Source organism: Lutjanus erythropterus, chromosome 20 (assembly GCF_056507025.1).
Source record: "Lutjanus erythropterus isolate fLutEry1 chromosome 20, fLutEry1.hap2, whole genome shotgun sequence".
NCBI classification, from domain to species: domain Eukaryota; kingdom Metazoa; phylum Chordata; class Actinopteri; order Lutjaniformes; family Lutjanidae; genus Lutjanus; species Lutjanus erythropterus.
In genome coordinates this window covers 28,401,643-28,419,869 of record NC_139336.1, presented here as the reverse complement: position 1 = coordinate 28,419,869, position 18,227 = coordinate 28,401,643, and the positions used below count along the sequence as shown (strand labels likewise).

The 18,227-nt window shown below is 39.4% G+C and overlaps 1 protein-coding gene across 5 annotated transcripts in view; it reads left to right on the top strand.

Annotated features, from left to right (window-relative positions):
- nedd4l (NEDD4 like E3 ubiquitin protein ligase) overlaps positions 1-18,227 on the top strand; it is a 68,553-nt gene that overhangs the window by 1,629 nt on the left and 48,697 nt on the right. For 3 of the 5 annotated variants that reach the window (XM_084746319.1, XM_084746317.1, XM_084746315.1), the window contains exons 2-5: positions 1,852-1,925; positions 11,197-11,278; positions 13,376-13,414; positions 14,801-14,854. In XM_084746319.1, coding sequence (XP_084602445.1) covers positions 1,852-1,925; positions 11,197-11,278; positions 13,376-13,414; positions 14,801-14,854 — 249 coding nt within the window. Of the gene's footprint in view, positions 1-1,851; positions 1,926-11,196; positions 11,291-13,375; positions 13,415-14,800; positions 14,855-18,227 lie in introns of all 5 variants that reach the window. The other 2 variants (XM_084746316.1, XM_084746314.1) reach the window with 1 other exon arrangement.

Genomic DNA, 18,227 nt, shown 5'->3' with positions numbered 1-18,227 from the left:
TATTCAACACATGCCTCTGCCAGACACAATAATGTCAAATGAGGCACAATTACTGCATTTTCTGGACTACTGATTATTTATAAGTAATACCTTTTATTCAGTTAACTTCTTAATATTGATTAATTATTAATCATTACGATCCCTGCTTTATGAAATATGTGTTAAGTAAGTTTTTTATTAAGTCTTACAAAAATCACATTTGTTATCAACATCCACAACAAATCTTGATTTTACAAATTTGTTGGGTGCATCAATAATGTAGCACAAAGAACACCATATTGCAAACTTTGTTTTACATGGCAGCACGATTGTCACGAGTCATCCACTGAGTGACAAACAAAATAATTTGCCACCCGAGCAGCTGTCATATCATCCACCTACCTATTAGGCATTACTAATGCAGTCATAAATAGCAAGGCTTGGGATTTTTTGGGATGATGCGGAGAGATGTCTGAAAATATTTCTTTCGTATGTTCATTCAAGGTTGTCAAAGAAAAATAGGGGTGTGACTCTTGATTGTTGAGTTTGTCCTCTTCTTTCTTTCAACAGTAGGTTTAACTGTCAGCCTTTCAACAGGATGCAGGAGGAGAGATTTGCATATGGCCTTTGTAAGCTAATTTAGATGACATATCAGCAGATACAGTCATTGGCCAGATGTTCCATAACACCTTAAATTTGTATTTCTGACATTTAAGATTAAAACATGTAATGAAAAAGTTTATTTCATGGACTGTGAGCAACCGAAACTCAGCCAGTGTTTGTGTTTGCTCTGGTTTCTTGATGAGGTAACTCATTTCACTTTCATAGCTCGGTCTTCTGTCTGTCAGTCATTATGGGAAAGGAGGCATGCCTGTAACAATATTCCACACACTGCAACACAAGAGACGTAGCAAAGTGTTCGCTAGCTTTTCGTTAAAATTCACCATTTTACAGACATTGAGTCTCATTGTGTTTGTTTTAAGACAATTGTGAGTCTACATTCCATGAGACCCTGTATGATGTAAGCGTTCAGTAATGCTACACTCTCTCAACAAAGCCATGGCCTAAGTTAACAGCTGGTTTGGCCTGGCCTCCGACCCCCACAGTCTCATTTTCTCCATTCTCCAGCACTTGTTGCATATAAAATAAAATAAAAAAGCTGTGTGTCATTTAGACTCAATTGTAAGTTGCAGTGAAGTAGAGAAAAGTAGGGGTGTAAAGCTGTAAACCAATCATGGTGCGAGGTTGTTCAACTCTTCTACAAGGAATACAGCAATTTATTGGCTTAACATCCTTATCACTGGCGGATGATTATCTGTTGTGTCACATCAATTTTGCGCTCACTAAATGTTGTACCAGGTATTTGCGATCACACAACAGTAGCTAGCATATCCAGCAGCTGTTTTCAGAGTGGAAGCCTCTGGCTGGACACCATGCTGGTATGATGTATGGGAAATGTGTGCTGTTTTGTTATAATTAAGATTATTTTCCCTGGCACACGGGGGAATAAACAACAAAAACAAAATTAACAGCCACAAAAAAATTTCAGTATTCTTCTACATTAAAGCTGCGACAAGTAACCTTCGTATTTTGTTGATTTTGGAGGCCCCTTACTGGTATTTTTCTGTGCAGTATTTCATTATAGCTTATGTCATTTGCCAGGTTTTAAATGCTGGTGTCACTCACAACCGAAAGCTTTTCAGATACACCTCACTTCACTTCTAGGTCAGGGTTACTGACACAAAAAGGCAGGTTAGTGCAGCCAGCAGTTTGAAATGTCTGAAGTGGCTTGATTGTGATGTGATGAGATCATTTCTTTTCACCGTATTTTGATGAAATGTTTTGATCCACCATCTCTTTCTTCTTCTGCAGCATGAAACGAGAGTGCTGCGGGTTAAGGTCATTGCAGGAATTGATCTGGCGAAGAAAGACATCATCGGAGCCAGGTGAGCATCACAGGATTTCTTTTTTTAGGACGCAACAGAAGATGCTGTTTTCATCAGAGGTTTTTTAGTCGTTGCGCCGTTATGTCATTTTCATGTTATCATTTTAAGACTGGTCGGGTGGGTTGGTCATTGCAGCTGCTGCCAACTGCTCTTGGTATTACGTATGACATATTTATTGTAATTTTTATAGCTGTTTTGAAACATACAATAATTAATCAAGGCGTTTCAGTCAACAATAAGGATTTGTCAAGGATGGTTATATAAGAAAAACCAAACATAAGCTCAGTCCCTCCAGGATTTTGTTGGGCTTTTTTTTTTATTGCTGAAGCCTAAAATGCCTGATTTCATGGCAGCTGTTGTAAAAAAAAAAAAGTGATACATGATGCAATGATTTTAGGATTTTGTTTGCAATGAAATTACAGGAGCGAGTGGAAAAAAAAGGAAGGGAGAATAAAACCGCAAGTAACGTTTACAAATAGGCTTTTAAAAAATTCTATCAAAATATGCTTCTTTTGTAAATGAGTAAGTGCACCTCATTGAGACATACATGTTTGGCAACTATCATGCAAAAAAGTTGCAGTGATTAGACAAAATTGCAAGTTTGTGTATAATGTACTGGTTGAACTTGTGTTAACTGTTGAGATTGTATCATCACCACTCCCCGCAGTGACTGAAATACAGAACCTGCGGATGCTGTATAACATTGCACTTAGCATCCTGCTCTCTGATTTCGAGGGACTCGTTTTAATCTGTCCTCTCAACCTTGGACAGCACAGTGTTAGGCACTTTCACTACATTCCTTTTACTTTCAAAGACCTTGAACTTAAGGTGTCAAACAATGATTACCTACCAGCCTCTCCTAGCCTACTCATAACCCACCTCTATTACAGGTTTTCTAGATAAAAGGGCTTGACTAATAATTATACATGCCACATACTTTGTCACGTGTAGGAAGACAGAGGTGTTAAACTTAAACCTTTCAGGGTCCTTCGAGCATTATGTCCATTAAGAGACCTTTTAGTCATGTGTTGTCCGCCCTTCTTTTCTTCCATGTGATTCTGTTATGAAGTGTATCCCACTGTTTTCACAACTTTTATGTGACATTGCACAATGTCCCTCTGCAGTTAGATTTAAAGTCTTCTCTTTAGTTAGTAAGCTCTGTGACTTCTGCCCCCTGCATTTTAATTGCCTGCCTTTCTGTACCTGCAGTGCCTGAACACTATGATCAATTGATAAAACACTGAGCGACCATCAATCACTGCTAAGTCATTATTATTTTGTTCATACACTAAATGGAAGTTCTTATGAACTGGTCTAGACTCGATGCATCATTCTGTCAGTCCAGGACCAAACTTTAAGGATAATAACACATGTTAATTTTTAATGGATGAACCCATCCATTCAGTCAGAATATTTTTACCTTCAGGAAGGCTGCCATTATTTTCAAAGACGTGTTTAAAACACTTCAGTGACACACTGCTGGACTTCTCCCGGGTGTTGGTGTAGGGCTCAGCGTTGACCGTCCACCTTTGAATGGCACCGTTTTCAGAAATTAATTTCCCTTTCATTCACTCCATTGACGTCTCAGAAAATCTTTATACAAACAGTTTTACGCCTGGAAGTGAGCCACCAACTACAAGATGAATTGCGACCTTAAAACGTTTGACTCTGAGCACAAAAAGATTGGAAACTGTGTACATAATTACTTCAAGAGTGAGGAAACTACTCATCTCATAAGCCATTGCAAATCATACCCCTCCTTCTTAATTTTAACTTTTGTCATTATTATAGTGTTTATTATTCATGACTGTGTTGTAATATACTGTAGTATGTGTTGTGTGTGTGTGTGTGTGTGTGTGTATGTATATTATATTCACTTTGGCACAATGATGTGATTAGGTTGACTCATGTAGACACATGTTTGCTAACATTAGCCATGAAACTAACTGGCTTGCAAAACTCACCACACCCCTGTATTATCCCCTTTTCATACTCATGTGCTACCTTGGCTTGACTGTGTGAGATCAACACTGAATTTAATATAAATTTTCCATAATTGAAGTCCTCTGTTATTTAGTTTTTTAAACACATTCATTATGAAGCAGCAACATCAGGAAATGTAGGGATTTCATCAGCAGTAACTTAAGTAACGCAACTCCTATCAGCTACAAACAAACACGAAACAGTTAAGTAAGGCAGATACCTGAAAGTTCAAACAGGGATGCGGGAGACAGGCGAAACTTCAAACCAGAGATATTCAGTTAGAAGCCACAAAAATACTGACACAGAAATTTTAAAAGCCTGTTTCTCTCTGCTGTCCTGCAGGCACACAATTGCAGCCCGGCACGGTAAAAGTAGCAATGCAAATACAAATCTGTGCAGCAAGGTTTGACTCGGTGCAAAAGTACCAATGGAAAAGCCCAGAGGTCTTGTCTTTTTAGGTGTGCGGAGAAGTAATTGATTCTCATGTGTATCACAATTCTCTCTTGAAAGATTAAACAGAAGTCTAAAGCCCTGTTCTTGGGCTTTACATTCATTATACCTAAATCAGTTGGACAGTGCAGTGTAACGAATGTGAACTTGTGCATCGCATTTATGTTCTAAACAAGGCTACACTTTGAGTTTTAGTGAGAAGGGCTGAGTGTGAGCAACTGCAGACGAATACAAGCTGACTGGCACCCCCTGGCTTAAAAGCTTAAAATTTTGATGGAGATCAAGATTTATCAATAATCGCATTGTAGCCCTCTGAATTGGAATCGAATCAAACCATGAGATGGCAAGAGATTCCCACCTCTGTATCACATAGTTGGCTATAAATAAAGTCAGGTGTACAGGAAGAGAGTAAAACTAATTTTAAGCTTGTAAGAAATTCTGCCTAGGGGTTTGTACATGAACATGGAATGCAAATACAGTAGTGGTGCAGTAATGCCATCCCACGTAATGTTTAGATTGTATATTATCATTCTTTAACTGAAGCTAATCAGTAATTTCTGCTGCTAAACAACAAGCACGAGAAGGTCTAAGATTAGTCTTGATGACACAACATCATTTAGAGCGAAGGTTTACTCATACAATCAGAAATAAATTATTTTAAGTGAGGTATAGATCTGGAAAAAAACATGATTAATTGCATATTATTAATGCACGTTGCATGTGGCTGAAATCACCATATGAGTAGTGTAAGCCTCATCTAAATGTGAACACTGCTCCTACTGTTGCTCATAGTGATGCTTTTGTACATGAGCGATGAGAAAGCCGACATTGTCAGAGAAAGAGGCTGGCATGTTTAGCACTGTGTGAATGCTCCTCACATGCCAGAGTGCATGTGTTCGCATCCTGATGGCCTGCTGGCAGGACAGCTCCGCCTGGCTCAGGAGAAATCTGAACTGTAATGAAGAAACACTGAATGAGGTCTCGATGTGTGGCAAGCTACCACAGGAGACAGTGCTGACTTGGCAGTCTGTCACTTCAGAAGATGCTCAAACAGTGCTGGCTTGTTCTTTTCTTCTTTTTTGCTCCAAACCAGTTCCCATTGTACAACCCCAGTTCTAAAATCGGGATGTTAATAACAACAGCATGCAGTGATTGTAAATCATTTTCAACTTGTATTCAGTTTAATACAGTACAAAGGCAAGATATGTAATGTTTTTTAGTTTTTTTTAAATTTACACTCATTTGATGCCTGCAACATGTTTCAAAAAACTAGAGATGTGGGCAGCAAAAGACTGGGGAAAGTTGTGAAATGCTCAAAAACACCTGTTTTGGATATTCAACTACAGGCATCCTCTAACGGCTCGTTCACAAGAATGGATGGGGTGAGGCTGTAATAAAGTGCCAGTCAAAAACTGACACAGAAGTGCAAAGAATTTAGGAATTTCACCATCATAATATTGTTAAAAGCTTCAGAGAATCCAGAGAATTCTCTGCAAGGCTGAAAACCGACACTGAATACCTGTGATCTTTGACCCCTCAGGCAGCACTGCATTAAAAACCCACATGATCGTATAAAGGATATTACCAAATGTGCTTGGGAAAACTGTTGTTAATAAATACATTGTGTTGCTGCATCTACAAATGCAAATTAAGATTCTGCAATGCAAGAGGAAAGACATATATCAACAACATCCAGAAATGCTGCAGACTTCTCTGGGCCTGAGCTCATCTGAGATGGACTGACGTAAAGTCAAAAAGCGTGCTGTGGCCTGACGAGTCTACATTTCAGCTTGTTTTCAGAGATCATGGACGTTGTGTCCTCTGGGCTGAAGAGGAAAAGGACCATCCAGATTGTTATCAGTGCTAACTTCAAAAGTCAGCATCTGTGATGGTATGAGGGTGTGTTAGTGCCCATGGCATCATGGGTAACTGTCACGTCTGTGAAGGCTCCATTAATGCTGGAAGGCACATGCAGGTTTTGGAGCAACATATGCTTCCATCCAGGCAACGTCTTTCTCAGAGATGTCTTTGCTTATTTCAACAAGACAATGCCGAGACAGATTTTGCACGTCACACATGTTGGCTTCATAGTAAAAGAGTTGGAGTGCTAGACTGACCTGCCTGCAGTTCAGACCTGTCTCCCATTGAAAATGTGTGGTGCGTTATGAAATACAAAATATGACAACAGAGACACCGGGTTGTTGAGCATCTGAAGTCGTACATATGTTTTTTTGGAACATGTTGTAGGCATCAAGGTCAGAATGAGTTTATTTTTTTTATTAATTTTTTTACAAAAAACAACAAAGCTGATCGGTTTGAACATTAAATATCTTGTTTTTGTACTGTATTCAGTTGAATCTAGGTCAAAGTTTATGCAAATCATTGCATTCTGTTTTTGGTTATGTTTTACACAATGTCCCAACTTTTTTGGACTTGTTTTCTGTTATACAGCTACTTTGTTCTATTGTGTTCTGCTCTGTTGTTCCAGACTAAAATGAAACAGCCCTGGGTTTTGTTGTTGCTCTGTTGTTCGTGTGAGGTGTTGATGGAAGCTTAAGAAACTTGCATGCAGTCAGACAACAAGTGGACGGAGCTATCATTTGAGTCCAGTGACCTATGCGAGCTTTCATCTTCTGGCGTTGACCTGCAGTAGCCTGTCTCCCTGAGCAGGATTTCTGTTGATAGAGGGAAGGAGACAAGAAGGAGTCTCAGTGCAGTCTAGATACAGTAGGCCCTTTGTTTCTGTTTAGTCACAGTACATCACAGAACCGCACAAACACACAATTAGAGGCTGCGGGGTTCATGGTGACGCTAATTAGCAATCAAGCAACAGCAGTTTTGCTTGGGGAACATTTGCAGCTCATTTTTTTAATATTTCCCATTCCTTCTGCATTTTTTCCTTTTCCTTCTTCTCAGCTGCTTCTGTAAAATCAATGCAAGGCTGCGCTCCAACTGGCAGACCAAATCTAATTTTGGGTACATCCATACTGGAATTAGACCAGTGCTTATATCAATCCTTGATGGCAAAAAAAAAAAATCCCATGGAAAGTGATTGTGGCAAATGAGATTTAAAATGCATTTGTCGATGGGGTTGCAATGCAATTCAAATCAAATTTCTTACATTGTGTGTTGAGTCTAGCCACTGCAATCAAAATGTCATTTACTGCACAGGAAATGCAACATGTTTTCACTAATGTCTCACCCAGAGCAGGGAAAAAATAATGATTTCAACTTGCTTCCTGTCATCTGGGAAGATTGAAAGCTCTGTGCCGCAGCTAGATATTGTGTCGGAGTGAAAAATTAGATGATGTCATTCTTCATGTAGCCTGATGCTTCTACACTGGACAAACACACCATCTGTTACATTATGTGTGATCAAGGTTATTTCAGGACACACAGTAGAGACAGGAAGGAAAGCACAGGGAAATTAAGCTCTATGGGAAACTTGGACTTCGAGGAGCTGATTGGATTATTAATGTCACAATCAGAATCAGCTTTATTGACCAAAGATGTGTAAAAATATAAGTAATTTTACTTTTGACTGGTTTTAAGTTGCTCTCTAAGCACTTGCACATAGTTCTGAGGACATTTTACAGAAAGATTGAAATAGACAAACAGCTAAAGACAAGGACAACATTTAAGAACCATTTAAGTTCTTTCAAGAATTTCCCAGGGACCTCATTTATAAAACAGACTTATGATTAATTGTGATCTTAAGAATGACTTAAACCCTCGTATAATAAAACCTTACATTGACATAGAAATGATTTTAAGTCTAAGCAAAGTCTAGACTTGATGTCAGTGATTTTCCTGCTGGTTATGTAATGGTATTGAAGTTTGGGATGCATAAGCACCCATGCCTTCGATGAACTTTGCATTAACTTGATAAAACATGTGATAAGAATACCGTGTTTGTTTTTGTTTGTCAACTCATTATTTAGTGCAGTGAATAATTAGCGTTGCCCAGCTGCAAGATAGGGCTGCACAATTAATCGAAACATTATCAAATTTGCAATATGGCCAAATGCAATATACAAATCGAAGCAGCAGTTTTTGATACGGATAACTGCTAACAAAATGGCATTATAATGAAATACCGTATTTTTTATTTTAAGTGAATTTGAGATTTATTGATCACAGGTGCCAAAGCAAATGGGCTTCTTAGAAACAGCATAAGCAATGACTTTTAAGCCCAGTATGTTTTATGAATTGAATGCAAGCATCGGAGATGATCTGAAGACCAAGATCAAGTATAAATCTATGAACATTTTTATAAATAAGTCTCCAGGTGAAAATTACTTACATTACTGTTGGGCAGACACAACAAAACATTTGATGATGTTATCTCAGACTCTTAAGTTATTGTGACTGGCATTTTTCACTGATTTTGATCAACAATTAATATACAAATCGATAAAAAAGATTTAAAGTTTGGTATTATATCGAGCCTGCATGCAATGTATTAATGCCCCGTGAAAAGTGTACATGATATGCATTTTTATCCAGTGTGGTGGGATCAGACCTCTTATGTTGTTTTTTAGATTACAGCAGGAGTGGGCCAGGTTTAACAGCATGAGTTACCTTGGTTTACCTTTGCTCCACTGAAACACTTGAGCACTCGAGTGTGTCATTTCCTTTCCCCTCATCTATTCAGAGCAGCCATTGTAACAGGGCTATGAAAGGCAAATGCAATACAGAATAGGGCTGCAGCCAACATTTATTTTCATTATTGATAAATATGCCCGTTTCATGATTAATCAATGAGTTGTTTTGTCTATAAAATGTCAAAGAATTGTGAAAAATGCTCATCACATTTTCCAGAGCCCAAAGTGACGTCTTCACATTGCTTCTTTTCGATCAACTAATTCATTACTTGACTAATCGTTGCAGTTTTAATACGAAATCATGCATGAGAACCCTTCAGTCGCTTTGTTTGTTTTTGTTGACAGTGCCACCTTTTCATGTGCTACTTGCTTTATGTAATATACATTAACAACAGGAATACGTATTAATGTGCAAAAATAAAAAAAATACATTTGTAAAAGTAATTGTATTATCCAGGTTCGGTTTTAATGTTAAAACGTTTCATTTAGGAATGTGCCCAGTTACTGATTAAAAAATGTCCAGTGTTACCACGCACACAGACATGTGAGAAGTTTTCCTTCAAAGGGAGATTTTTGGAACGGTTATAACCCGGCACTGTACCTGGTGTAGCCTGCTGGAACTGAGATCAGTGGAGTAATTGGTCTGCCTGGTGAATGGTGCAGCTCTGCTTCTCTATCCAGAACTCGCTGGAGATTTCTACCCTGTCAGCACCTTCAAATAAACCAATTGGCTGTTTTTAAATAGCGCAGTCACATACACTCTGCTTACTATTTTGTGCCGCTCATCCCATAATGTTGTGCAGTTTCTATTTTTAGCACTCTGCTTTGTCAATAAGACATTATAGCCTTATCTGACAATATCCAAAGGGCAAGCAGTTTTTATCTGCTGGTTTGCTCGCGGCCGACTCAGGTTTCAGGTCTGGAAACAAGCAGCGTGTTCGAGTGTATCTTACACTTTGGCACTGTTGATACAGTTACTATGATGTTAGAAGGGAAATAGGACTAACTAAAGCTATGAACACTGGGCTGTATGATAGGCCTGTCACAATAACCACTTTTGTTTGGCAGTATATTGTCTAAAGATGTATCAGGTTTTTTCAGTTTTGTTCTGATTCCGATATCTGAATTTGTTAATCTACTGATACCAATGCTATATAGATTTTTTTTCTTGATGTTTATGTTGGTGATTATGATGATTATTATTATTATCACAATCATTAGCTTCATTTGTAATATTATATGAGACTGAAACTGAACCTTAGTCTGGAAAGCTTGTGTAGTTTGTGTAATGTAACTGGTATTATAGCGTCCTTCAACCACTGACGAGCACTGTAGCATTTTGGCTTGTGACATTCACATGTGCAGCTCCATAATTTCTCATGATGCCGAGAGTTTAAATGTGCCATTTTATATTCCAAAACACAAATGTTACAGTTGGTGGTTATGGGGGTGGTTTATGTTTGTAATTTCTGTGCTGGTTTATTGTTACAACATGAGTGAGGTGGCAAGTACATTTCATTGCTAAATTGGAATGCATTTCTCTTATTCTACATGCAAAGGCAGAATAGAAGTGAAGAGTGATATTCAGCCCTCATTCCTGCTGTTATAGTGTAGTGTGTGCAAATAGAAAAGAAGTGGGGAGAAATATGATCACAATGTGGACAGATGTCATGAGTCTGATACTTGATGAATGCCATAATGTTAACATTATCAGGCCCCGACAATGACATCGGATCAGATCAGTCCCACCTCTAATATTGTCCAAGAAATAATCGCGATTAATGGTATTATTGTTATTTTAAGACCATTTCATGTCCCTGATTATAATGACACAATAAAGCAAGTACACCCTTTCAAAGAGCAAATGCCAAGTACTTAACATAGCTGCTTAATGCTTGGCCAGAATTGTACTTTTTAGTCAGCTATCACCTGATATAAACCATAAGTTTGGTAATTTTATTAAACCGTTTATCTCATTTTCTTAAATGGAAGAGCAAAGATGCATTTAGTCTTACAAATTAGAAAAATATTGTTTTGTTATTTGTTCTAAAATGCACTCTATCAGCAGTACCATCTGTGTGCATTTGAAATATTATTGGTTAAGTACTCATAAGCTTGTGGGGAGCAGATTTGTACCTGTGAATTTGCAGGAGCTGTTACAAAGTGAGAACTGTGAAATGCACAAGATCACTTTTTCACCACTAACTTTTTGTCTTCCTGTTTTCTTTCTGCAGTGATCCTTACGTCAAACTTTCCCTCTATGTTGCGGATGAAAACAGAGAGCTTGCCTTAGTCCAAACAAAAACTATTAAAAAGGTAGGTCGTAAGGTAAGAAGCATGCATCTGTAATACACTGTTGTTACCTCCCGTGTCCTGCACAGGCCTTTGGCTCGTACTTTCACACCTAATGAACTCTAATGACTTTGGACTGTATCAGACTGGCAGTAATCTCCTCCCACACGTGCACCAGTGCAGCCTCTTAAATGTGCCTTTGTTCAGTTCCCTTTTAAATCACAGATTTGAGATCACCTCCTAATCCCACCCCCAACACTGCCAACAATTTTTCTTTAAATCAAGGCAGTCATTTCATCTTGAGACATGGAGACCACAGGAAGTCACCAGAAGGCAGTGCTTCCTCTCCTGTTCACTGAAGTGCAGAGGGAAGCAGACATTGGACAAGCTTTTTTCCCCCCAGTGGCCTATTTTGGGGAGGAAATCTATTCTCAGCAGGGGGAGCCATTACTTGCTATTATTATAAACTCCATTCAGAGGATATCTTAAAGTCAAAGGACTGTAATGGGCTGTGATTTTGAACCAAATGTCTGTATTCATTCCTCTGGGCTGTATGGTTTAAAATGAAGTCTATGCTTACATGTAATGCAGAACATATAATGCATGTTATTATGCATTAAATGATTTGTAGAAATACATAATATGCAGGGGTGAAACTTTGACACACAGCTTCATCTTCCTCATTTCTTTGTAAATTATCCTGTTCTTGGTGGTTCAGGTTAGCTAAGTGTTGCTGCCAGCCAACGCTCTGCTGGATTCAGGCAGCTCAGGCCTCCACGCAGGCAGACATATGCTGCCAGTGGCCACGGTTGCCTTACTGGATATAAATAGCTGACAATGCACTGCTATGTGGAGCAGAAAAGGAAGCATCACTGCTCGGCTCTTCTATGGGCTCTTATGTGTCTTTAAGTGGGACACCTTTGATGGCATCTTTGTTGTTGAAGCTATGAGTTTAGCTTCTGGCAAGATGGGATGGAAAAATGATGGTGAATATGACAAAAAATGAAGAGCCCGTCTGAGACTTACATCACTAACTAGAGGTTACCCTCTGAGCCTGTATTAAATTATATTTGTCATACTATTCTGGAAATTTTCATTATTTAAAGGGACATTTTACCCCCAATTCAAAAATACATTTAAAAAATGAATAGAATGCAATCTTCATTGTAATCTGCAAAAAAAATATTGGACATTAGGGCTGCACAATTAAGTACAATATTATCAAAATCACACTGTAGCTAAATGCAATATATAAATGCAGAATGCAAAAATGATCATTCCTACTAATCATGAATCATATCGCAATTGCTCTACCTGTCAAAATAATTGCAATATTTTCAAAATTTTCTGCAGCCCTATTCTGTTATATTTGAAAGAAGGCAGATGTCTCTACGGCTGGTATCTCAAAAACTTTGCAGCTCACACAAAAACAATCCAGATGGATTAGAAAACACTGCAGGCCAGTGGAGAATTATGTATGTTTGATTTTGGGGTGAACTGTGTCTTTAATGAAGGAGAGTTTGACAAATTTTTGTGTACAACTAGCGTTCTGTCAAAGGGCAGTGGGTTCAGTTGTAAATCTGCAATGTCAGCAGTTGTTTTAACAGAGATGTTATTTTATCGCTGTCGTAAAAATGTCGTAAAGTGTTTATTAATCAGAGCGACTTGTGAAATTAAGGCTTCATTGACATTCTAGTGTTTAAGTCGTTTCAATCACCGTAGGAATTTTAATTAGATGTCTCACATAGTTCCCAATCCAATAAAATATCAAATGTGTGAGGCAGCAGAAGGAGACAGTCTGTGTGTACGTCCACATAGTGAGCTGACCCATCCAGAAAGTGGGTGAAAAATCCTCATGGCTGCTAATCTCAGGACTAACGCCAATCACTGAGACATGTTAGAAGCTACAAACTTCCTCTCTAACAGCATAAGAGGATCATTGACGCACAAGATTGAGCCTAATTTCTCACATGGGCTCTCTTCTCTCACTACGAGTTGGATAGGTTTCATACATCTGCTCTGTTTTCTGTGCAGAACAATAATACTGTTTGTTGTCTGTGTTTAAACATACAGTCAGTTCATTAATTATCAGTCTAACCATGTCTGTGCTTTGTGTTTCAGACCCTCAATCCCAAATGGAACGAGGAATTCTACTTCAGAGTGAGTTCCTTTCTTCCCTGTATCCTCCTCCACTACGATGGTCTGTTATTGCTCTTGTTTACTCTAGTGTGGTGGTGTTAGAGTTGTTAATCTTTGGTTGCAGTTTAACTGAGAGCCGAGTCCCACCTCCTGCACCACTGTAATCAAACAGACCATATTAGACTTTGGAAGCTTAGCCACATGTGTATGATTATTCCCCCACTGAAGAATTATAGTTCAACCCTGTGTTCTAACAATTACATGATTGACTGACTTGCAGCCGCAGTACCCTCTTAGAAATAAAAGTTCCAAAAGGGTTCTTTCAGAAGGGCTGAAGTTCTACCAGAAACCATTTGCTTCTGAAGAACTCTTTTTTTTTTATTGGTTGGTCAAGGGTTCTTTGCAAGACTGAGCGTTCCATTAAGAACCATTTTCATCCAAAGGATCCTTTTCAGAAGAAAGAGTTCTTCAATGTTTGTTCGAAGCATGGATGTTAAGATGTTTTGTTAGTTTAAACAATGGTAATTGTAAGTGAAACCCTCATAAATTATATTTTAGATCCCCCGGGATGGATTCTACATGAAACCCTTGGAATGTAAAAGGGTTCTTGGTGGAACACCCTGGGACAGTTCTGAACAAACACCTTGAAATAAAAAATTGTTTATGGTAGAACCCCCTGTGTGATTTCCCAATGAAACCCTTGGGATGTAAAAGGGTTCTCAGCAGCATACCCTGGGTGGGTTCTAGATGAAATCCTTGGAAAATAAAAGGGTTCTTGGCAGCATGTCCTGGGTGGGTTCTAGATGAAAGGCTTGGAATATAAAAAGGGTTTTTGGTTGAACACCCTGTGAGCGTTCTAGATGAAACCCTCGGAATATAAAAGGGCTCTTGGTTGAACACCCCATGAGCGTTCTAGATGAAACCCTCGGAATATAAAAGGGTTCTTGGTTGAACACCCTGTGAGTGTTCTAGATGAAACCCTCGGAATATAAAAGGGTTAATGGTAGAACCCTCTGAGTGAAGTTTTTGTTAGGACCCTTAGAGGGTTGAAAACATCTGGATAGAACCTCCAGAGAAGGTTCCGGGTGACATCATTTATGTTGGGTTCTAGGTAGAACGATTACATCACAGATGAGTTAGTTGTAGAACCTGTCTTAGGACCCTCTGAAAGGATTCCAAGGTTCTATTAGGAACCAAAAAGAGTTTTCCTTCTAGGACAAGCCAAAGAACCCTAAATGGTTCTAGCTAGCGCCTTTATTTCTGAGAGTGTAGTTGTGAATTATTTTGATGCAAGCAGTTGTTTATAGAGTGTTTGTGTGCATGTGTATCTCTGTATTGGCTTTGTGTGTCACATGACCACTGGATGACTGCTGTCTTATCTCCCCTGTTATTTTGTTGCCAACACAGGTGTGTCCGCAGAATCACAGGCTACTGTTTGAGGTGTTTGATGAAAACAGATTGGTAAGATTCACATTTCATCTTACTCTTCGCTCTCTGTTGGTTGTATCGCACATTATTTTTAATTTCAGTCTGTCGTGTCATGATTTATTTAGTTCCACCCACTGTGATCCTCATGCCTCTTTGAATTTACATGGGATTTGTTTCAACTTCAAACTGTCTTTTATTGTTCAATCTCAAGTATGGCAATAAAACACTGAAAAAAATGTGATGATCATAAAACTAATAATGCTGCACATGTAGTCGTGTAATTTTCCTGGAATAGCTCTGCTTTCATTTCACCACAGGAATCTTCAGCAAGCTGGAATGTCTTTAGTGGACTTTATCTGCACCCTTATGTCTACACAGTCTTAATCTTTGAACTCTCTGACAGTCGCTAGATTTGATATCACAGGATTTCAAACTGTACGCTCAGTCAGAAGAACTCAAGCAAAAGAAATACATTCCAGCGCATGCAGAGAAGTGAACTAAGGTTGTCATGATATCAGAATTTCAAACTTTGATACAATATTAGCATAAAAAAAAAATACTTGATACCTATTTTGATACCACAGCAAAAAGAAAAAATGTCCTAAGCACACAAAATAGTGGAAGTTCTGCTTGATATGCAGGATATTGAAGATTGAACTGAACTGAGGTTCTGAATGAGCCCTTAGATTTTTCAGTAGCTTTGGTTTGTTCAGTACTGTAAATAATCGACATTGTTTCGTTTTAAACGTGGTATCAAAAAAGTATTGAAGTATTAATACTTTTGACAACTTTAATGTGAACAGAGGCAGCACACGGCCTCTTTATTTCCCCGTTCCATCGCTCTTTTTCAAGGCTGTAGTTCACCAACAACCACTACATTCCTCTTATGTCAAATTTCTCAGATTTCCCCCCACAGGCGGGAACACTGGCTTCCCTTGACTTGTGAAATTAAGCCCATCGTAGGCCCTCAGTTGCCATGACAACTAGATTAAGTGTCTGCACAATGTCAAGAGTCGCAGCAATTAAAAACAGCACAAGTGGGCCTTGATAATCAATTCGCTAATTCACAGTTGTGCGTAACGCTTCACCTCGGAGAGCCATCTTCAGAGGGAGAGGCGGCTGTTGACATAATAAAGACATTGTTCTTCGGAAGAAGGCAAAGCGTTCCGTGAGAGAGGGTTCAGAACCGCAGTGGTACTCGTTTCTAACGACTTCTCAGTAACTCTGGGGACTGTATCTTGAGTTTGATATTTGATAAAACAAACAGCGGATGCGGCTCAGCACAGTGTTGGTGTTCTTGGCCGGATCAGGCACATTCTGTCTGGGCCTCACAGATTCAGGACTGCTGCTTTTTGTGCACGGAGAACTGACGTGGGAGGCTGAAAGATGTGAGCTTGTGGAGTGTCTTTTTGTAACATCACGTTCTGTGGTGTTACCGATAACTCAATCAAGTGAAGATAGGTACATTTTATGTTTCGTGCACTGATATAATCGCCACATACGTCGGTGCTTGTGGCGTGTGCAGAGGAGAATCGCTGGCGTTCAGCCTGCTCAGTAAAGGGCAGCTCTAATTTCTCCCTCTGTACGGAGGGAGCTCTCTGTTGCCATATAGAAGAGGATGACACAAGAAAGCAGAGCACAGGCAGCCTCAACTCCGCTCCTCTCCTTATATGTCTGAGGAGGTGCTTTTCTGTCTATCTCTAGGTGCATGCCAAGGCAGCTCCTCCGACACTGGCCAGCATTTTTTCTTTGAAGGGGCTGCTTGTGCTCTTGCATCCATTAATTTTATGGTTTATTTGTCAGAGGAGACGACAAGTTAGGCTAAGCTTTGTGCTATAGTATTATGAGCGATTTTGATTTGGTTTGTAGTAACTGTGTATTAAATGTGTCCTAAATGTAATCTAATGTAAGTGCCTACTTCAAAATACAGGAAACCTACAAGAGACTGGCAGTTAACATAGAATGTAAAGAAAGAATAGGCCTACGATACAGTGTAGTGCTTTGTTTGAAGCAGGCATGTTATGTCATTTGGTAAGCTGGGCTCGCTGCCATTGGACCACACATTGGCATTTTGTTTCTTTTGTACAGAACATTCTCCATAACATTTCACACACACATTTATTGACTGTGCCTAACACTGTAGGCAGTGTGTCATCACTGAGCGTAACCGGCTGCCAAGCCACGATTTCTTCTTGCTCTGCACTCTTTCCCTTTTGGCTCTTTCTCTGCTTCCAGTCAATATCGCCCGTCTCCTCTGGTCCACAATGGAGAACTTTCTTTTTTTTTTGTTTTTGTCCTCTCTTTTTATTCCTCTCTCCCACTGTGGTGCACCATCCGTGGTTTTGCTGTCAACGTGTTTGCAGCTTCAAACGCATAAGGTGACGCACTGAGGGCTGAACCATAGGTCGAACCAGTCATAGACGCTGGAATGGCTTCACAGTTCTAAAAGGCCACATTATCATAGGGACTTTGTCAGTTCTGTGCATGGGGGCAGACAGCTCCCCCACTAACTCTGGCCTCAGGGCAAAGTAGCCTAAAACCTCAATTTTCTCATGCTGATCCACTGGTGAATCACTGCTGCCTGCAGCATAAAGAATGAATGTACAGTACGTTGTGAAAACGCCTCTGTCTGTCTTACCTTGTACTGTAGCCAAATAGCATATTACAACAGCTTAAGCGTCATAATTTGTGTGCCTAATTTCAGCATTGCAGGCTAGCAGCACAGCTGAGTTGTATCTTGGGCGGTTTTTTGGATGCAAACAGAGTGGCCTATAAAACCACCAGACAGCCAAATGTTTGGCTGTGTATGGGAGACGGCGTAGTCTATTCCGTTTGAAGAAGACTTGGATATCTTTCTCCAGAGAGGTTTCTGCTGTTTGCCTTATCAAAGCTGCAATCTGTCAACTACTCTGCTCTTCACTCTGCTGCTGTGTTTTTCTCCTGGTCCATTTTTAGCAACAACTTCCTTATGCTTCTTTTTTTATGTTTCCCGGCTACAAGAAGTAACAGGGCTCAATTTTTCCTCCAGATTTGTTGGTGAATATTGCTTTTTTAGTCTGAGCATTTTTCTTCATTTTGTGACCAGTGTACCCGATAAAAAGCTTATGGCTGTCTTATTGTGCGTTTGTATACAACAGATTTTTGGATCTGTTATTTCTTCTAATAGTCTGGCAGGGGACAACGGCTGGATGCTCAGGCGGATCAGTAACTGCAGAAACGATGATGTCAGTTATGGCCTTAAAGGGAAATTTTTAATTATATGAAGTGGGGTCATCTGGGGTACTTATTGATAGTCAATGCATTACCTAGATGCTGGTCCACTTACCCCAAGTTTGGAGAAGTAGATAATGGCAATAGCACAGAAACTATGCAGTGTACTGCTGTGGGCAAGGTTAGCAACAAAAGG